Genomic DNA, 22,506 nt, shown 5'->3' on the forward strand with positions numbered 1-22,506 from the left:
CCTTGTGGATGAGCACTGTCGCAGGACAAGGAATTTCCACCTGCAGTTCCTGGGGAGGAGGTGCCCACAGAGCCTGGGGCCCTCCCTGGGCCTCCATTTTACTAGCAAGTGGACTCCCTTTGCTTCAGAATTGGGATGGAGGCCTCCCCTCTTTGGCTGCCTGCCGCATGAATTTGTATAAAGGGCCTTGAGCTTTCTCTGCTTCTCAGTGCGCCTGAGTTCAAGCCCCAGGATAGCCTTCTGGAGGCTGGCCTGACCATGCTCCCTGGGCTCTCCACCTTGCTAGCAACCCAGTGCAGTAGCTAGGAATGCTTTCAGTTGTACATAACCAAATGCCAGGCTGATAGTGGCTTAAATAGTCAGGAGAACTTCATGGTCTTCATAACTAGATGAAGGTAGGCCAATCCAGGGTTGGCTGGCAGCTCAAGGTGTCCGAGAGCCAGCAGGTGGCACCACAGATGTTTCTGCTGTTTTCCTCATGGACATAAAATGGCTGTCAAAGCCCCGGGCATCGCGTCTTCCTGCTGCTGTGTTCCAAGGCAGGAAGCAAGGAGGCCGCCAGGCACATGAGCGAGAGTATATGTGCCCTCATGGGCCCCTCTCTTCTCATTAGGGGAAAAAATGTGTTTTCCATGGGTCCTCCAGACAATTTCCAATGATGTGTCACTGACCGGATGACACGTGCCCACCCTCAGCTGCAAGGAAGGCTGGAAAGTCTGAATCTTTCCTCTGGGGCCTCTGCAATGAGAGGTGGGTGGACATGGCCATGCTGCAGCCCAACCACAAGCAGCTCTGCCCTACCCAGTTAGCAGTCGGCATACGGGAGAACTAGAGGAGGTCTCAGGACTGTGTGGTTTCTGGGGGAGTCCTTCCTCCCTACAGGACTGAACCCTAACAATTCTGCCAAATGAGTAGCCGTGTCCTCTTTAAAACCTTCTAGTCAGGAACACCCTTAGTTGCTGTGTAAACCTATTCCAAACTGTCAAAGAGTTACTCTTTCCGCTGAATATAATCCACCCTGCATGTTACGTCTGTTCTCTCTTTTGTCCTCAGAGGAGAAGGAAGCATTGAGAAAGCAGGCATCCTTGATCCCCAAGCCTGTCACAGGCTTACAACTTACTGTCGGGTCACTTCCAAAGCCTCTCTCCTCTGGACAACAAACCCCAGATTCTTTACCCTTCCCATGAGAGCCAGCTTTTCCAGCCTTGAAATCCTCCAGAACAGTGGTCCACACCCTCTTTTGACACTTGATGAAATATTAGTCAAATTGCATCTCTGTAACTTTATTGGAAGTGTTTTCAATTTCCTCCCGTCCCTGACACAGAGACCCGACACCAAACAAATCACGTTAATCAGGTCATATGCCCGAGACAATGGAGGGCTTCTTAATGCAGCATGACCCAGGGCAGGCCTCGGAAGGGGTGGGAGCAGAGACCCACGTTTCATCAGCTCCTGGTAGACTGGCCCTGGGCATCGCCCCACTGGTGTCATTACACCCAGCTTTGTGCAAACAGAATTAAGCACTGCAGAGGTCCTCCTCTCCGGAAAAGGCTGGACTCTCTCTCCTTCCCTCTCTCTCTGCCACTACTCACATCTGCATTCCTCAGAAGCCAGCATTCTGCTGAGGCACATCAGCCTCAAACATACCTGAAGAGGCAAGGCAGGAGGGCAGTGGCTCTTCCAGCTGTTTCTACCCCATATTCCTCTTCCTCACTGTCTTAACAGCCTCTTGTTATTGTCTCCGACTCCAGGCCAGCTGCTGTGTGAAACACCCAGCATGCATCATCTCCTCTGATCTTACTACAATCATAGGTACTAGGACTTTACTGATGAGAAAGCTGAGGCTCCAGGAGATGCAGTGATGTGCCTGTGGTCCAGTAGTTATTCATTAGAGTTCTTATGGCCAGGACTTGATCCCCTCCCCTCTGGCTCTGGGAGCAAATAGCACTTTCTACTACTAAGCTGCATTGCTTCCTGGTATGAATGAAGTGTCCCAAGGCAGGACAGAGGGCTGAGTCCCCATCAGCATTACTTGTGGAAATACCACCCTGAACCAAAAGCGGTTTATTGTTATCAGCTCAGACTCTCTCATCAGACTCCCTGTATTGCATCTCGGCCCTGTGCCACTTGTTAGCTGTGTGACTTTGACCAAGTTACTTAACCTCTCGGAACCTGTTTCCTCATCTGTAAAAAGGGTCTAAAATCACCTACTATTATGAGGGTAAGGTGAGGATTAGGTGAGATGATGCACACGGGGCCCTCCTAGCACACAGTCGATGCACAATGAGAGATGGATTATGTCACGAAAAGTAATGAGGGGTTGTGATGCAGATCAAATATTGTATGTATATTTATACATAATATGTAAATATAAGACATGTGTGTGAATGGGGGGAGCTGTGGGTACCCCACTCTTACGGGTTAAATTGTGCCTCCCCCCAAAAAGACATTAAAGTCATAACCCCCAGAACCTGTGAATGTGGGCTTATTTGGAAATAGGACCACTGCAGGTGTAGTGAGTTAAGATGAGGGCATAATAGAGTAGGATGGGCCCCCAATCCAAGATGACTGGTGTCCTTATGAGGAGGCAGCCGTGTGAAGACAGAGACACACAGGGAGAAGGCCAGGTGATGATGGAGACAGGGGTCAGACTCACACGCTGCCAGCCAGGGAACGCCCGAAGCTGGGACAGGCAGGGAGGGCTCCCCTAGAGCTTTCAGAGAGAACGTGGCCCTGCCAACACCTTGATTTTGGACTTCTAGTCTCCAGGACTGTGGGACAGTTCATTTCTTTGTATTAAGCTTTGTATTAAGCCACCTAGTGCTTTGTCACCACAGCCTTAGGAGACAAATGTTAAGATTTCCGTTGCTGTCGGGGCCCTGACCCTCCTCCGCTGCCCCGCCGCGCCACGCTGTCCTGCTGCTGCTCACCCTGCTGGCCTCGCATCTGCTGCCTGTTAAGAGCCCTGCAGAGCTAGGAAGCTCAGTAAAACCCCACCCTGCCGGCATTTGCATCATTGTAGAAAATCCAGTTGGGCTAGATTCAGGATTTCATAGTCGCAGCATGCTGTCCTTAACTTTACTTCCAGGAAGATGGTGTGTTCCTGGGAGCTGGTATAAAAGAAACCCTCGGGCCTCGGGTTGCCTGGCTGGGTCTGCCCGTGCTGGGGTGCGGTCGAGAAGGTTCTCAGGAGAGGTGGACGCTCTGTGTGTCCATCCTGCTCAGGATGCTGCCCGGCAGACTGTCACTAGCCAGCAAGCCCAAGGCTCCAGTCCCTTCAGTGTCCTCATTAGGAGGAATAACTCCGCTTTCCAAGCATGGCAGCTCCCTGGCCCATGTTTGGAATTTATTCCACTGGGGTTGCAGATTTGGGGCTTGACTTGGGAAGGACAGAGATCTATGTTAGAAAGGAGGATGAAGTGGTACATTATTCTTGTGTTCCAGGGATGAAACCACAATATAACTGGGTAGCTCCTAGGTGCCAACAGCCTGGTATCTGTCAGCTCTTAAAATCTTAATACTGACCCTGTTGGCAGTTGCTCTAGGTGAGGGCGGGAGGGGCGGTCCTATTACAGCCAGGAAGCACTTCCGCGGTCAGTACTTCCAGTGTGTGTGTGTGCGCCTCTGCATATATATATGCATGTGTGTTTGTGCGGGTGCACTTTCACAGGTGTGGAGTGCGGGGCGTGCGTGTTAGCTGTAATTATTTTGAGAGAGAATGTAATTTTGCCTAAAGCTCTCCCAACTAAACCTGCCCGATTCCAGATTCTACCCCCTGCACCCGGCTCTTTCCCCAGCTTCGCCATTCTCACCTCTGATGCCACATTCCCAGATCCCTTATGACGTGTGCTGCCATTTCCTTCCTTCTGGTTGAGTGTGAATCACCTCCCTGTACTCACTTTAGTCTCGTCCTCCCAGCAAGAATATCCATTATGTCATGGGTCTGATGAGTTAGCTACTTGTTTTCCCAGGAAACATTAGGAAAATAGCTTGAAATAAGCAGTGTGTCCTTATCTCACCTAAATGTCTCCTCACACACACCCCCATCGACAGGAAATGTCACCATCACTGCATCTCATGGTTTAGAAAGGAAGTGACCGAGTGAATGTCGTCCATGACCTTCTGTAAGGGACAGGGCACCATATTAATAATGTCTACAATGGGGTTTCCTTAATATCCTCTGATTTAGTCTACACAGCAGCAAGGGAGGCGGTTACCATCAGCCCCTTTACAGAATCACCTGGAAAGGGCCTCAGCAGGGTTGCTCATTGGTGGGACAGTCTGCCATATGTGGGACTGTCCCAGGCATGGCCATGTATCTGGCATCACTGTCCCCTGCTCAGAAAATGGCCACAGAGCTGCCGAGTCATGGGGACAAATAAAAATCCCCCCCCCATGTTTTCCAGTGCCCTCAGGTGGGGAAGGGCCATGCAGCTTAACCCCTTGTGTGTCAGCCTCCCGAATCCTCTTCTCTACATGACACCCTACTGGAAGAATTTGCACCCCCTGGAGCCCCCATGAGTGCCGGAGTTGTGAGGTCACAGGCTACCGGTGGGAAGGCTTTTAATGTCAGCGCTGCCAGGGAGTCACCTAAAGAGATCGCACAACAAAGGATCCAGGTGTCTGAGACTCATGTAATTGTTGTAAGTTATTTCTCAATCTGAAAAAAGGAACAACTTCCATACCTAATTTTGTATCTGTATGTTTCATACTCTTTTTCTTAAAGAGTACCCCAAATTGCATCAAGCTTCTTAGCCCACAGAACCTGGATCCACCCCTGAGTGTCCACACAGCTCGGGGACTGTCAGAGGCCTTTGTGCAAAAGCACCTGCCCTTTGTGGCAGACCCGCGTGCTGAGCCCTTCTCTCTGCCTTTCAGCCTCTGGACTATGAGATTTCTGCCTTTCACACCCTGTTGATCAAAGTGGAAAACGAGGACCCGCTGGTGCCCGACGTCTCCTACGGCCCCAGCTCCACAGCAACCGTCCACATCACCGTCCTGGATGTCAATGAGGGTCCGGTTTTCCACCCGGACCCCATGATGGTGACCAAGCAAGAGCACATCTCCGTGGGCAGCGTGCTGTTGACGGTGAATGCCACAGACCCTGATTCCCTGCAGCATCAGACCATCAGGTGAGTGGGCGGCTGGGTAACCTGAGATGGGAGGGAGGCGGGCAGCAATGGCTTTTCTTTTCTGGTTGCAGGGTCTGTGTTGTCAGGAACAAACTACCATTAAATTAAACTTGTTAATGATCTGGGTGAGCAGGAAGTTTGTGTCATAATGAAGAGCTGGCGGCTGGTGGCACCAGGGGACCAGGCTCACTAGGTGCGGATGTTGCCCCTGCACCTGATTCCTGGCAATAGACTAGCCCGGGAGGAGAGTAGCTCCAGGGCTGTGTTCTCAAATGTCCAGAGGGGTCTGCTGGTGCCAAGCACAGTGTGGAAGGGACAGAGAAAGGAGCCGCCACATATGGCCCCTTGCATCTCAGACACCTACTTTATCAGCTGCCACAACGTGATGAGAAACGCTAACTCCATGTACAGTTAAGGGTATTAGGAGTTCAGAGAGGTTCAGTAACTTGCTCAAGACTGCCCAGCTTACACTGCCCAGTAGTGGAAGAGATTAGGATGCAACCACTGCAGTACAGTCTGCAAAGTCCATGCTCTCTGCTAAGTGCTCTGGACTCTGAACTGTCAGAAGGGAAAGGAGTAGACATTGCCTGGTACTTAGAAATGGACCATCGGGGTTGGGTTTTCCGCTGATGATTGGCAGGCCAAAAAAAAGTTCAAATTTTCAGTGTTCATTTCTTAAGCTCTGTCCAGTACTTCAGACGAAGGGGTTTTCATAATGAGATTTAATTAAATGGTCATTATCTACAGTGCATCTCATGCTAGTGGAGATGAGATGCCCTCGCTGGTGCGACGTTTCACAGTAAACACATTGACATGCAGGTCCAAATGCGCGCTTGTCTCCGCTAAAGAAAGTAATTAATCTTCCTCTTCCAAAATCTAATCTCTTCATACGAGGTACCGATAACCAAGTATTAGACGCACTTCAAATGAACATGTCTTATTTTCCTGATTTGAAACGCCTGAAAATGTGCCGCTATCTCCGCGTCAGCCACAGGACCGTGGAGCAAGGTAGCAGAAGTTATTTTCCAACCCAAAAGGGGGATTTATTTTTACAACAAAACTTTCTGAAATGCCAGACAAACTAGATAAAAGTACAAAATAATACCAAATCCTGTACTAATGTAAATCTGAAGTAGCCATTCTTTTTTTTCCTTTTCTCCTTTTTTTCCCCTTTTCCTGCTCAGTATCTGACAAAGGAAACATACAATTTAAACATCAAAGAGAAAGCTTTCCTTAAGTACTTAGATCGGGAAACCTGTAGGTTAACAGACTGTAAGGTAGTTGTACAAATTTAGGATGTCTTTAGGGGAGCTTAAGTGTTGATTTGCACTTCTACGAAGAGGTGACTCCAGGGTGGGTAGGAAATGGATTTAAATGGGGTTGATGTTGCTAAGCCTGAGGCTGTGCCTTTGTTGGGTAACTTGGGATGCTGCCAGACATGACAGTGTTAATGTGATGGGGAGAGGCTGAGGCAGGTGTCGGGATCTGGGAATAGAGGTACTACTTAGGTGGGACAGACAGTGGAAGAGGTGGGTCTCTCAGAGTTCTTTGTTTAAGACCAGCTCTGGATGACTTAGGCAAAAGGGAGAATTTGCTGGAAGATTCTACACACAGTTTACAGAATTTTTCCCAACTGGTAACCACTAGTTTTTTCTCTATACCTGTGAGTCTGTTTCTGTTTCTTATATACACCTCTTTGTTTTCTTTTTTTTAGATTCCACATGTAAGTGATAACATAAAGTATTTGTCTTCTCTAATTTCACTAAGCATAATGTTCTCTAGGTCCGTCCACGTTGTTGTAAAGGGTAGATTTTCATTCTTTTTAATGGCTGAGTAATATTCCATCGTGTGTGTGTGTGTGTGTGTGTGTGTGTGTGTGTGTGTGTGTGTGTGTATAAAACATCTTCTTTATTTGTTCATCTGTGGATGGGCACTTAATTTGCTTCCGTATCTTGGCTATTGTAAATAGTGCTGTTATGAACATTGGGGTGCATGTATCTTTTCAAATTAGTGTGTTCTTTTTTTTGGATATATGCCCAGGAGTGGAATTGCTGGATCCTATAATGGTTCTATTTTTATTTTTTTGAGGAACTCCACACTGTTCTCCATAGTGGCTGTACCAATTTATATTCCCACTCACAGTATACAAAGGTTCCCTTTTTTCCACACCCTCTTAAGAATGTATTACTTGTGGTCTTTCTGATGATGGCCATCCTGACAGGTGTGAGATAGCATCTCATTGTGGTTTTGATTTGCATTTCTGATGATTAGTGATGTTGAGTAGTTTATAGAATTGAAGAATATGTTTAGAACTGGGCCAAGATAGCACAGGAATTTGGGCATTGTTGAGTCTCTAGGTAATGGGCCCTGATGGGCTGGCACTGCAGGACCTCACAGGGAGAGTGACCCACCTCCAGCCACTGTCCACTCTTGTGTCACTCAGCTCACGGTTCACATGCCCAGGGGCGAGTCCACTTTACCTGAGCTGGAGCCATGCACCCCCGACTCAGGGCATCTTGACAGGCAAGAGAGATGATGTTCCCAGATGTGGCTGCCCCTCTTCACCCCCACGGCAGGCAGCTAATTGAGAAGGAGGCAGGAAATCCCATCTGGCAAATGGAGTGTGGTGCTTGGAGCGTGGCAAGCGGCCACGGATAGCAGCCCCGGCAAACTGAGTCGGGAGACAGGAGCCTGGAGAGGGAGCGCGTGACTGGCAAGAGCCAAGAAGACACTGAGGGGCCCCAAGCCAGGATCTGCGCCCTGGAGAACAAAGACCGGCTGCCGGAACCGGGTGACGGTGCTCCTCCATTCCATCTCGGCTGCAGCATCAGTGGCGCCCACTGTGAGAAAAGGAGATCAGAGAAAGCAGTTTGTAAATTACTAGATGTGAGACTTGGCGGTAAAAGGCAGGAGCATAGAAAGCTCTGAAGAGCTTCCTGTTTCTACAGTTGCTCATTACAGCTGTGACCCTCAGTCACGAGTGGCCAGGACCCATCTCAGACTTTTGCCAAAAATGCATGTACTGGCCCACAAAACTGAAAATGAGGACGAGGACGTCCAGCATGAGAATTCAGGTGCTTAGAATATGTTCTTTCCCCACCTCTTGACTCTGCACTTGCCTGGGTTGGCTTCGTCCTCAGCCATATCTGTATGGCTGTAGAGAGTCAAGGCCTCCAGCAATGCCAGTCCTACCAGCAGAAAGAGATCCTTCCTGACCAGTAGTATCAATACTTGCCCAAGGGCCAGGTTTGCGTCTCACTGAGCCAACTTGCACACACACCTGTCTCTGACCCAGAATGGCAGGAGGATGGGGTGTGCCCGGGGCTAGTCCTGGTGCGTGGGCCCACCGTGGACCCAGCATCCAACCATAATGAACTGGGCTGGTGGTTTCCCAAAGGAATGCAGAAGGCTCTTCCCAGAAGGTGGGAATGGATGCTGAGTCATCAGGGACCACGGAGAGCCACTGTTGGCCAATTTCAATGTCACGAGTCCCCTCAGAAAATATAGCTGTGGCCGTTTGCCTAAGAGCTGTAACATTTACAAATGGGTCTGACTGAGCAGTGTGTGGACAAATCACTTTTCCAGCATTGAAGCAAAATAAATGCATGTGTATGTATGTGCATGTGCACGTATGTGTGTGTGATGCACATTTCTCTCTCTGGCCTGACTCCTCAGACACATTCCTTCCTGCTGGGATCCAGAGTTGCCCAGAAGTGGCCCTCTCTCAGCCTGGCACTGACTGGATCTCCCTCTGCCTCTTCCCTCTCCCCTCCCCTCCGCCCTTCCTCTCCTGGTGCTGGTTCTGAGCCCATCAAAGGCAGGGATAACATCCCTGACACGTTGAGCTGTTGTCACAGGAGCTCTTCAGGGAGAAAAGGCTCATTAATTATCTGCAGCCTTTGATCCTGTACACGAGAAGCACTGTCCCCGATGGGCTGTGTGTGCAGAGGCTGTGCAGGGCTGAGGGGAGGGGCCAGGCTGGGACCTCGTTTTCTAATAAACCGCACTTGGCTCCCCGGAACTCTCAGAAAGACACGATGACCTCGTGAGTGGTGGTGGTGGTGCTGTCTTAATGATTCTTTGGGGAGCAGGCATTGGAAGAGGGAGGAACTGAGAACTCCTATTTTTATCTCAAGGAGAGCTCTGAGTTCAGCTGACAAAGGCACATGCAAAAAGATGCTGCCAGCGCCATCTGCCCCTGTCTTGATTCCCGGCAATAGCACGGCGTTGGGCTCTGCAGTTGTGCAGGTTATGCGGGTGTCCCTGTCTGCGTGTATGACTCTTTGTGTCCACATTGTCATTCTCTCTTTGTCCCTCTCTGTGCTGATTACTCTTGGTCTATCCTTTGCTCTGTACATTTCTTCCTTATCTCCCTCTCTGTCTCCCTCTGCCCTTCCTCCCTCCCCATCACTGTCTCTATCTGCATCTTCCCCCTCCCTCTAGGTCCATCTTTCTCTCTTGTCTCATGGCCATCTCTTCTCTGTCTGATTCTCTGCACCTTCCTTCCTCCCATTCCTCTCTCTCCTCTCTTCTCTTTCCTCCTCCTTTTTCCCCTTTTCCTCCATCTGCTTCCTCCCCCCCCCCCGCCTCCTTTCTCTCGTCTCTGTCTCTGTCTCTCCCCCTCCCCGCATTTCTATCTCTATCAGTATCTCACTCCAAGACACTCTGTGCCTCAGCTCCAGTAACCCCATCTCCTCTCAGATGACTGGCCAGGCCCTCAAGGCATCTTAGCACTGCAGGAGATGCTCCACCCCAACCAGCCTGATTCAGGTCCTGCCCCCAAGTTGACAGGCACTTTGACCTCCTCCCTGAGGACAGGCTCCTTCCCTTGTCAAAACAGGAAACTCCTCCCCACTCCCAGCCCCCATACAGCTTAGGACCTTAATTCTAACTCATTCCTGGTCTTGTCTTCTGTGATGGAAAGCCCATCTCAAGCACAGCGATTCTGCCGCTGCCACTGTCATGCCCTCTTTTATCTCACCAGGGAATGTTAAAATCAGTGAAAGGCGTCTTGATCTCTCAGAAGCCTGTAACTCTAAAGACAGGAGGTGTCCAGGCATCAGAGTGAATATTCTCACTAAAAAGCCTGAGTTACTAAAACTTGTTTAAAAGCCCATAGCATTGTGCTTAGCCAAATCAGAATGGACAGCGGTGGGCTAGTGACAGATGAAATTCTTCTTTGTAATGACTTGTATCTTCTTATCCTTATTATAAAGTTAAGATAGTTCATGGAGGAAACTTTTGAAAAAGCAGTTGAGAATAAAGAAGATAATTTTAAAAATCTGTAATCGTCCCACCTAAGGAAATCCCCTTTTAACAGCTTAGGTATATCTCCAGTCACATGTGCGAGTATTTCCCTTTTTTATTTTCAAAATTGGCTCACATCACCCATTTTGTTTTGGAACCTGTCATTTTTACTTCCCAATATATGGCGAACAGCTTTCCATATCAAGAAATAGCCACTCTTTTTCCTCACTGAATAGTATGCATTCTACAATGCTGTTACACGAATATACTTATTTATTTATTCATTCCCTTGTTGGCTATTTAGACTGTTTCCAATTATGTGAAATTATTTTTTAAAAGGTCAGTGGACGTGCTTGTAGCTAAATTGTTTAATGCATCATTAATTTTCTGAAGAATTTTCTGAAAATATTTTACAAATGTGTTGATGTTATTAATGCTTTTTGTCATATAAAGATTTCTTTGTGTCTTTACCTAGGCAATCACATTTCTGTTTTCCCTTATTATTTGAATTGATGGTTAGAAAGTTTCTGTGCTCCAAGGTCATGTGAACGTTGACGTGTTGTAAAACAGCTGGTTCCCACACCCTGTCCTCCCAACCTGCAGTGACAACGAGACGGGCTTCAGCTTTCAGGGTGGAGCCTTCCTCCGTGTACATGAGACAGGAATCTGGCATTTCTCGATGACATTTCAGTGTCTCCAGTGAGGCGTGGACTCGTGCACCTGAAGTTGTTGGCTAAATATTGTCAGAAAGAGCAGCTCACTGATAATTACGCTAAAATGGAAATGACTGTATTTGCCCAACATCCTCTAACAGTGAAATGAGAAGCAGGGACTCACTGTCGCATCAGATCTGTTGCTTTGGTTCCTCTGGGGATGCAGCCGGCAGCTCAATCATTTTGAATGGTCTGAGAGAACTTATTTCATTCTCTGACCAATCCGGGGATTTCTATTAAGGCAACCAAGTAGCAATTCCTATTCCAGACATTTTTCAGACAGAACTCATCTTATCCAGGGTCTGTAGTAAACAACTCTGCCGCAGAGACTTCTGCCACACTTCTGCACACACAGTGAATACATAAGATACGTGTTGAGGAAAAATATTGTCCCCACCCATGTGAAATTACCCATTACTCCTCAGCATTTTTTTGGGAAAGGATCATTCATCCAGGGAACCCCACAAGTGTGCATCTAGCAGCACTGTATCTGTGAGGATTAAGTTTGGCTCAGTATAAAAGGAAAATTCAAAATGACGGTGGCTCAGATAAGATAAAAGTGGGTTTTTTCCCCCCTCATATAAAATAAGTGTAGAGCGGCTGTGGCAGTCCAGGGCTAGGATGGAAGCTCCACAAAGCTGTCAGGGGCCCAGGCCCCTTCCTGCTCGCCGTTCAGTCACCTCGAGACTGGCGCCCTCTTCCTCATGGACACTTATTATGGTTGCTAATGCTTCTGCCTTCACATCTGCATTCCAGACAGTAGTTTGGGAGAGAGGGAAAGAAGAAGGGAGTCTCTTCTATTTTAAGGAGTCTTACTGAAAGTCGATCACATTTCTATTTAAATCTGATTGGCCCAAATTAGTCACATGGTCAAAACCTAGCTGTAAGAAATACTAGGAAGTATGGTCATTTAGCTGGATAGCAACCAACTTTTAAAACTGGGATTCTTTACTAAGGAAGAAAGGAAGAGTGGGTATTGTGAGGCAACTAGAAGTTTCTGCCATGAACACCTTTGGGGATTGAACCTTTCTGTGTCATTAAAAACTACAGGGTAAATTTTAAAAGATGAATACGTGCCATGAAATTAGATTTTTACACAATCAAAATAATAGATAATTGTGTTGCCAAAGGCAGCTGCTTGAAAAAAGCACAAGCATTATAGTTTTCCATTCATTCCTTTACTGAATTCATTTACTGGTATTTATTTAGAGGCTACTATGGGCCTAACACTGCTGGGTGCTGTCTTTTCACTTGTGAGAATAATCCCTGCCTACAGCCTCCGGGGAGCTTATAGTCATAAGAGCAAGAGCTTTGTTGCAAATGATGATGCCCCAGGAAAGAAAGAAGAGGGAGGGAGAGAGGAAAAGGAAGGAAGGAGAGAAAGAAATTGTTCCTTGGGAAGTAACAACCAGTGGTCTCCAGCTGTGGAGAAAAAGCCAAGCAACAGAAATTACTTATTTCCAAGCATCATTATGGTCTCGATTATCAACAAATTCCTGAATTCCCCAGAAGTGCCACTATCCCCATGCCTTTGAGCTGGTGTCTGCCTCCTGGGAATTGGGCATCAGACTAAACTAGGCCAAGATTGCCACAATACCCCTGGACACATGTATTTTGCTGGTACTGTGACTAAGATGCCTAACATTTTTATATAAAAGCTTACCAAAAGCACTGTCACCAAAGTCTTATTTAACTCTCACAACCATGAGTCTGCCTCTTTGCTGATGAGGAAAACGTAACCTCTCTGAACCTCGGTTTATGGAAAGAAAACACGCAAATGAGGTGAACTCCTGGGGCTTTCCTCGCCACCACCTCGTCCACAGCTGTATGTCCTTCTGATGTTAGTTTAGGCATCGCCTCTGCAGGTGGGCTACCCTGACCTTCAGACTGCACTCCAAAGGGCTTTCTGAACGTCTAGTGTAATGCTCGTCGTGCTTTACTGTGATTCCTGACCTAATGGTCCATCTTCCACTGAACCTCGGGCTCTCTGAGGGGAACGATCATGTTTATATCCATCCCTGGTAAAACACAAGGGCCTCATCAGTACCATTTAATTAATGAAGCACCAAGGCCCAGCACCAAGACCTTCAAACTTTCCAGGAGCCTACAAAAATGTCAAGGACGTGAACACATAATCTATCATCTCCAAAGATGGAAAAGAAAACAGCAACATTGAAGTTAATAAGATCGAGTGTCCACAGCACCATGACTTTAGCAGGTTGAATTTTTTTTTCACATCTTTATTGGAGTATAATTGCTTTACAGTGTTGTGTTAGTTTCTGCTGTACAACAAAGTGAATCAGCTATATGTACACATATATCCCCATATCCCCTCCCTCCCACCCTCCCTATCCCACCCCTCTAGGTGGTCACAAAGCAACGAGCTGATCTCCCTGTGCTATGCAGCTGCTTCCCACTAGCTATCCATTTTACATTTGGTAGTGTATATATGTCAGTGCTACTCGCTCACTTCATCCCAGCTTCCCCTTCCCCCCTGTGCCCTCAAGTCCATTCTCTACATCTACGTCTTTATTCCTGCCCTGCCCCTAGGTTCATCAGTACCACTTTTTAAGATTCCATATATATGCATTAGCATATGGTATTTGTTTTTCTCTTTCTAACTTACTTCACTCTGTATGACAGACTCTAGGTCCATCCACCTCACTACAGATAACTCAATTTCGTTCCTTTTTATGGCTGAGTAATATTCCATTGTATATATGTACCACATCTTCTTTATCCATTCCTCTGTTGATGGACATTTAGCTTGCTTCCGTGTCCTGGCAGGTTGAATTTAATATTTGCAAAAATGTCTTTACATTTGCCCACTGTTTGTAGATCTCTCATTGTAGAATGTCTGAGTCGGCACTAGAGAAATCATAGGGGATTATTAGTGAAATATTTCCAGTAGTCAAATAATTCCAAAAGCAAAAGTAGTGATATAAAAATTATCTCAAAAATTTTACATGCAAAAAATGTACTTGCAATGTGGATACATTTCAATATATTTGCTATGACTTGGGAGGAGGCCACCATGGACAGAGAAAATTCTTAGAGGCTCAGAGGTCCTTTTTTTTTATTATTTTATTGGAGTGTAGTTGATTTACAATGTTGTGTCAATTTCTGCTGTACAGCAAAGTGCTTCAGTTATACGTATACATTCTTTTTCATATTCTTTTCCATTATGGTTTATCTCAGGATATTGAATATAATTCCCTGTGCTATATAGTAGGACCTTGTTTTTTATCCATTCTGTGTATGATAGTTTTCATCTGCTAACCCAAAACTCCCAATCCATCCCTCCCCCACCCTCCTTCCGCCTTGGCAGCCACAACTCTGTTCTCTATGTCTGTGAGTCTGTTTTTGTTTCGTAGATAAGTTCATTTGTATCATATTTTAGATTCCACATATGAGTAATATCATATGGTATTTGTCTTTGTCTTTCTGACTCATTTCACTTAGTATGATAATTTCTAGGTTCACCCATGTTGCTGCAAATGGCATTATTTCATTCTTTCTATAGCTGAGTAGTATTCCATTGTATATATGTGCAATATCTTCTTTACCCATTCATCTGTGGACGGACATTTAGGTTGCTTCCATGTCCTGGCTATTGTGAACAGTGCTGCTGTGAACATAGGGGTGCATGTATCTTTTTGAATTGTAGTGTTGTCTGGGTATATGCCCAGGAGTGGGATTGCTGGATCATATGGCAACTCTATTTTTAGTTTTTGGGGGAACCTCCATACTGTTTTCCATATTGGCTGCACCAGTCGTAGGTCTTAAAACAGCCCAGCGCTTGGCCTTTGGAAGTGCTTAGTAAACAGGTATAGCATGGTTTGCCAGCAGCTGGAGTGGAGTTTCTGCGTGCAGACGTTTTGTGCGTAAACGGACATGGTTCATTGTGATTACTATTATTTTTCATCTTCAGGTATTGTCTAGTGTCTACCAACCATGGAAATATTTGCATGTGGCCTTGTTTTAAACCAATCCCAGGAGGGAAGCCTGAGCAGGACCGATCGGCCTTTCACTGGGCTTCCCAGTTCTGTGAAAGTTACACTAAGGAGTCAGGTCCATCCGCCGGCCCTTCTTCCAAAGCCATGATCCAATTGAACCCATCCTTTGAACACAGAATATCTGAATCAGATCCAGATTAGATCCTCATCACTCTGAAAACCACAGCCTACTTTGTTCTGATTTCTTTGGGTCTTTTTAAGTCATTTCCCTTCCCTTCCTCCTCTAGACTTGGAGGCTTTTAAGCTCCAAGGTAGCTTCATTCATGGACTCAAACTGGTACCGAATGCAACATGTGGTGATGAAAATTCAGTCCCAAAAGATTTGTTAAAAGGCCCAATTTCGGGTTTTGCTGGTCTTCTTGTGAGTCATCAAGCCTTTTTCTTTAGCACCTCATTTAATCTAATATTGGAGCCCATTCAAAGGAAATCACACAAAAAAAAATGATAGGAAATCAAGCAAAAGTCATCAGCTGGCTATGGGACCTTTTGTTCTGTATCTTCTAAGACCTTTGGAAGCAGATGGCAAAAATCAGTTCCCCTGGAAATTAGGATTTTTGCCACCACTGTCATTTCTCAGGAACACAGAGGTTCAAAATGTGTAGTAGCTCACCATTTATTGGGAGGAGAAAGGAGGGCTGTAACTCCCCTTTTGAAAAAACCAGATTTCAAAACCAGATTTAAGAGTTTAATTTGCGGTGACTCCCACCTTTTAAATTTTAATCAGAAGTTAAAGACCAAATAATAACATTTCTACCTGGGGAAATGAAAAGAGCCTCCATCCACTAAAATATATTATTAACACTTCATCTTAATTAAACGTGGCTACTGACCTCAGTAATAGGATTTGGGCTGAGGTCATTTCGGTTTGTTTTTTTTTTAATGAGTTATTCCTCTCTTGAGTCAACACAGAGCTTGAAATGTAAATGAATTGTTTACAGTGGCACCTTTGTAATTTTTAATTAAAGTGACATCCTTCCATTGGAAGTTTATGGTGGCAATACATCGTATTGCATACTCTGCTGTAGAATTTTTAATTATTTATGTAAACATATTAAAACAGCTGACTTATTTTTAGCAATCAGATTTTCTGTTATGAAGATGGCAGTGGGAAACAAGGTCTAATAAATTAAACAACTGAATCTTTAAAGATTAAACAGCTTCAGTGGCTAAAAATAGAATACTGGCTTTTATAGTGATCCAGAGATGGAAGATTTTCGTTATTAACCTCAATTAGAGGTGCTTGATTTGGTTACTATGAAACGTCTGACCGTTTGGAAAAACAGTTGAAAGGTTATTTTACAATGTACCCACCTTTTCAACGTCCATCTATGTTGTTATAAACTGGTCATGGGCCAGACTTTCATTATTGACAACATGGTTTCAAATTGGTTATATTTTAGTATAATTATGATGGTCACTCTTTGCAGCCTAAGAAATTAATTCTCAGAACCAATAAAGAAAATACTGAGAAATGTTAATATTGTTTCTCGCTGTGTCTTCTAAGCTGTTAAATCTGCTTAGCTGGTTTTTCTTTTTTTTTTAATAAAGGCATTTGAATTAGATGAGGGTTGCTACAGAAGCTACCAATACAGCATTGATTGAGAAAGCCACATACTTCAGGATCGCAACAGAAGTCAGGGAAAATAGCTGATGTATTTTATTATCTCTATCTGTCAATCACCAACCTTGCACACTCGTGAAGGGCTTATCACAGCATTAGCACTAACACAGGTAATGAAACCGCAGACAGAGAATCTTGTAACTAATTCAAGAAATGTGCTTCATCTCTCCTCCCAGTTTGATTTCCAAAAGGATCGTGAAGCTTTGTTTTCAAGTGATGAGACTCTAAACTACAGTTCTCCTAATATGTTTAATTCAGAGTTTTCCTTGTATAGTCTAATGGTGTCGGCAGGAATCTCAGGATAAGATCAGACTTTATGTAGCCGACTTTTAACAGCCTTGGTCTCCCAGGTGAGGGCTGCATGTGTGAAATGGGGCCTCTGGATTTGGGTTAGGATGAGATAAGCCACCTCTTTTTTTTTTTTTTTTTTTTTTGCGGTACGCGGGCCTCTCACTGTTGTGGCCTCACCCGTTGCGGAGCACAGGCCCCGGATGCGCAGGCTCAGCGGCCATGGCTCACAGGCCCAGCCGCTCCGCGGCATGTGAGATCCTCCCAGACCGGGGCACGAACCCGTGTCCCCTGCATCGGCAGGCGGACTCTCAACCACTGCGCCACCAGGGAAGCCCAAGCCACCTCTTTAATTGTTGAATTTTTCATTCATTCCACAAATGTTTAATGAACACCTAAAATATGCCAGGCCCCTTTTTAGGCACTGGGGATACAGAAGCAGTAGAAACAGTTAAAATTATCTGTCATCATGGATGTTACATTCCCACAGGGGGAAATAGAAAATAAACAAGAAAATAAAATTTAAAATAAATAGTATAGGGCTTCATCCTATACTATGGGTATCCTATACCCATAGGGATGAATTAGAAATCAGTTACAGGGGGAAAAAATGTAAAAAACACAAACACATGGAGGCTAAACAATATGTTACTAAATAACCAAGAGATCACTGAAGAAATCAAAGAGGAAATCAAAAAATACCTAGAGACAAACGACAGTAAAAACATGACGATCCAAAACCTATGGGATGCAGCAAAAGTAGTTCTAAGAGGGAAGTTTATAGCAATACAATCCTACCTCAAGAAACAACAAACATCTCAAATAAACAATCTAACCTTACACCTAAAGGAACTAGAGAAAGAAGAACAAACAAAACCCAAAGGTACTAGAAGGAAAGAAATCATAAAGATCAGAGCAGAAATAAATGAAATAGAAACAAGAAAACAATAGCAAAGATCAATGAAACTAAAAGCTGGTTCTTTGAGAAGAGAAACAAAATTGATAAACCATTAGCCAGACTCATCAAGAAAAAGAGGGAGAGGACTCAAATCAATAAAAGTAGAAATGAAAAAGGAGAAGTTACAACAGACACCACAGAAATACAAAGCATCCTAAGAGACTACTACAAGCAACTCTATGCCAATAAAATGGACAACGTGGAAGAAATGGACAAACTCTTAGAAAGCTATAACGTTCCAAGACTGAACCAGGAAGAAATAGAAAATATGAACAGACCAATCACAAGTAATGAATTTGAAACTGTGATTAAAAATCTTCCAACAAACAAAAGTCCAGGACCAGATGGTTTCACAGGTGAATTCTATCAAACATTTAGAGAAGAGCTAACACCCATCCTTCTCAAACTCTTCCAAAAAATTTCAGAGGAAGGAACACTGCCAAACTCATTCTATGAAGCCACCATCACCCTGTTACCAAAACCAGACAAAGATACTAAAAAAAAGAAAATTACAGACCAATGTTACTGATGAATATAGATGCAAAGATCCTCAACAAAATACTAGCAGACAGAATCCAACAACACATTAAAAGGATCATACACCATGATCAAGTGGGATTTATCCCAGGGATGCAACAATTCTTCAGTATATGCAAATCAATCAATGTGATGCACCATATTAACAAAGTGAAGAAGAAAAACCATATGATCATCTCAATAGATGCAGAAAAAGCTTTTGACAAAATTCAATACCCATTTATGATAAAAACTCTCCAGAAATTGGGCATAGAGGGAACCTACCTCAACATAATAAAGGCCATATACAACAAACCCACAGCAAATATCATTCTCAATGGTGAAAAACTGAAAGCATTTCCTCTAAGATCAGGAACACGACAAGGATGTTCACTCTCACTACTATTATTCAACATAGTTTTGGAAGTCCTAGCCACAGCAATCAGAGAAGAAAAAGAAATAAAAGGAATACAAATTGGAAAAGAAGAAGTAAAACTGTCACTGTGTGCAGATGACATGATACTATACATAGAGAATCCTAAAGATGCCACCAGAAAACTACTAGAGGTAATCAATGAATTTGGTAAAGTTGCAGGTTACAAAATTAATGTACAGAAATCTCTTGCATTCCTATACACCAATGACAAAACATCTGAAAGAGAAATTAAGGAAACATTCCCATTTACCACTGCAACAAAAAGAATAAAATACCTAGGAATAAACCTACCTGGGGAGACAAAAAACCTGTATGCAGAAAACTGTAAGACACTGATGAAGGAAATTAAAGATGATACCAACAGATGGAGAGATATACCATGTTCTTGGATTGGAAGAATCAATATTGTGAAAATGACTATACTACCCCAAGCAATCTACAGATTCAGTGCAATCCCTATCAAATTACCCATGGCATTTCTTACAGAACTAGAACAAAAAATACTAAAATTTGTATGGAGACACAAGAGACCCCGAATAGCCAAAGCAGTCTTGAGGGAAAAAAACGAACCTGGAGGAATCAGACTCCCTGACTTCAGACTATACTACAAAGCTACAGTAATCAAGACAATATGGTACTGGCACAAAAACAGAAACATAGATCAATGGAACAGGACAGAAAGCCCAGAGATAAACCCATGCACCTATGGTCAACTAATCTATGACAAAGGAGGCAAGGATATACAATGGAGAAAAGACACTCTCTTCAATAAGTGGTGCTGGGAAAACTGGACAGCTACATGTAAAAGAATGAAATTAGAACACTCCCTAACACCATACACAAAAATAAACTCAAAATGGATTAGAGACCTAAATGTAAGACTGGACACTGTCAAACTCTTAGAGGAAAACATAGGAAGAACACTCTGACATAAATCACAGCAAGATCTTTTTTGATTCACCTCCTAGAGTAATGGAAATAAAAATAAACAAATGAGACCTAATGAAACTTAAAAGCTTTTGCACAGCAAAAGAAACCATAAAGAAGACGAAAAGACAGCCCTCAGAATGGAAGAAAATATTTGCAAATGAATCATCAGACAAAGGATTAATCTCCAAAATATATAAACAGCTCATGCAGCTCAATATTAAAAAAACAAACAACCCAATCCAAAAATGGGCAGAAGACCTAAATAGACATTTCTCCAAAGAAGACAGACAGATGGCCAAGAAGCACATGAAAAGCTGCTCAACATCACTAATTATTAGAGAAATGCAAATCAAAACTACAATGAGGCATCACCTCACATCAGTTAGAATGGGCTTCATCAGAAAATCTACAAACAACAAATGCTGGAGAGGGTGTGGAGAAAAGGGAACCCTCCTACACTGTTGGTGGGAATGTAAACTGATACGACCACTATGGAGAACAGTATGGAGGTTCCTTAAAAAACTAAAAATAGAATTACCCTGTGACCCAGCAATCCCACTACTGGGCATATACCCAGAGAAAACCATAATTCAAAAAGACACATGCACCCCAATGTTCATTGCAGCACTGTTTACAATAGCCAGGTCATGGAAGCAACCTAAATGCCCATCGACAGAGGAATGGATAAAGAAGGTGTGGTACGTATATACAATGGAGTAATACTCAGCCATTGAAAGGAGTAAAATTGGGTCATTTGTAGAGACATGGATGGATCTAGAGACTGTCATACAGAGTGAAGTAAGTCAGAAACCTAGAAAAATGGTACAGATGAACCGGTTTGCAGGGCAGAAATTGAGACACAGGTGTAGAGAACAAAGGTATGGACACCAAGGGGGGAAAGGGGGTGGGGTGAATTGGGAGATTGGGATTGACATATACACACTCATATGTATAAAATGGATAACTAATAAGAACCTGCTATATTAAAAATAAAATTCCAAAATTGCAAAAAAAATTTTTTTAATTAAATAAATAAATAGTATAGTAGCAAAGAAAGAAAATAAAGCAGAGAAAGCAGTGGGGTCTGACATCTCAGTAAAGAACTGAAGGAAGTGAAGGGTGAGCCATGCAGATATCTGGGGAAGAGTTGTCCAAGTAGGGGAAATGACAGGTGCAAAGGCCCTGAGGCAGGGTGTTCAGGTGTGTGAGATGGGGTGGGGAGGTCAGTGTGCCTGTGCAGAGTGATCCAGGGGGTGAGGGTAGGTGGGAGATGAGGCCAGAATTGAGTGGGGGTAAAGTTTTTACTATAAATAAGACATAACATGGGAAGTTAAAGGCTCTGGTGCTTTTAGAAGACAGTCGGTGGGGAAAGGAGAGAGCAGAGGACCAGTGGGGAGGGTGCTGCAATAATCCAGGTGAGAGGTGGAGAGGGTTTGGACTTGGCAGTAGCAGTGGAAGCAGTGAGAAGCAGGCAGATACTGGAAATGTTTGGAAGGTAGTCGTGTTACCGAATGCAAGTTCATGTGCCCGACGCACAGTGAGGCCAAACAAACTGAAACATCGGGGTTTGGAGCAGAGAAAGGTTTATTGCAGGGCCATCCAAGGAGAAGAGGTGGCTCATGCTCAAAAGAACCCCAGACTCCCTGAAGGTTTTCAGCAAAGCATTTTGAAGGGCCGGGTGAGGGACTAGCATCCCAGGGTGTGTAATCAGCTCCTGCACAATTCTCTGCTTGTTGGTGATCAGTCCTTAGGCACCAGAAGGTCTGGGGGCTGTGTGCTCATGATCATCAAGTAGTTAATTTCTTCCATTTGGTTGTGGTTTTAGCATCTGAAAAACCCAGGAAATATGCATCAGATACTATTATCTAGGTAGGTACTTCAGAGAAGAACTAAAGCAGAGGGTAGGGTATTGGGGGAGGGGTCTGTCCCTGTCCCAGGAAGGCCCCATAGGGCCCCGCTAGGTTACAGTGGCAAAGGTGATTTGCTAACCAGATGTGTGGTGTGTGTGTGTGTGTGTGTGAGAGAGAGAGAGAGAGAAGAGAGAGGGAGAGAGAGAGAAGGAGAGAGAGAGTAGAATGAAGGTTGACTCTGAGGTTTTTGTCCTAAACAATTGGAAGAGCAGCGTGGATGTTTATGAAATAGACAAGCTCACTAGAGAAGTGACTTGGGGGAGGGGAATGTCAGGAGCTCAGTTCTGATCGTGCTGAGTTTGAGATGGAACCAGGGAGCGGGTGGCCTGGCCAGCAGGGAGAGTCTGGGCTTGAGATAAAAGTCAGGGCGTCAGCCACATGCAGGTGGAATTTACATCCCTGAGCCTTTGAGATCCCCAAAGAGGTGAGCAAAGGTGGAAAAGAAAGGAGGCCCCGGGGTGAAGTGCTCAGACATTCTGACGTTCTGTGGAGCAGCCCTGCCCAGAATGTTGTACACGAGGCAGCTGCTTGAGAGTCACTGAGCCAGAGCAGTTAAATACAGCACGTGCTCTTAGCTGGGCAGCCAGACCCCGGAGCGGCAGATCCAGGGTCTGCCAGGCACTGCTTCCCTGGGCCCCAGGATGGCATGGATACTCGCAACCAGGAGCTGATCAGCCCTAGGTCGGCCTGGCCCCGTCCATCTCCTTCTCTTCTGCCATCAGCATCTTGTGCTCCCTCC

General features: G+C 44.8%; 1 protein-coding gene across 1 annotated transcript in view; it reads left to right on the forward strand.

Moving 5' to 3' along the window:
- Positions 1–22,506, forward strand: part of CDH13 (cadherin 13) — a 1,013,115-nt gene that overhangs the window by 913,263 nt on the left and 77,346 nt on the right. Inside the window, exon 10 of the mRNA XM_060130816.1 lies at positions 4,879–5,132. Coding sequence (XP_059986799.1) covers positions 4,879–5,132 — 254 coding nt within the window. The remainder of the gene's footprint in view (positions 1–4,878; positions 5,133–22,506) is intronic.

This window comes from Lagenorhynchus albirostris, chromosome 19 (assembly GCF_949774975.1).
Source record: "Lagenorhynchus albirostris chromosome 19, mLagAlb1.1, whole genome shotgun sequence".
NCBI lineage: Eukaryota > Metazoa > Chordata > Mammalia > Artiodactyla > Delphinidae > Lagenorhynchus > Lagenorhynchus albirostris.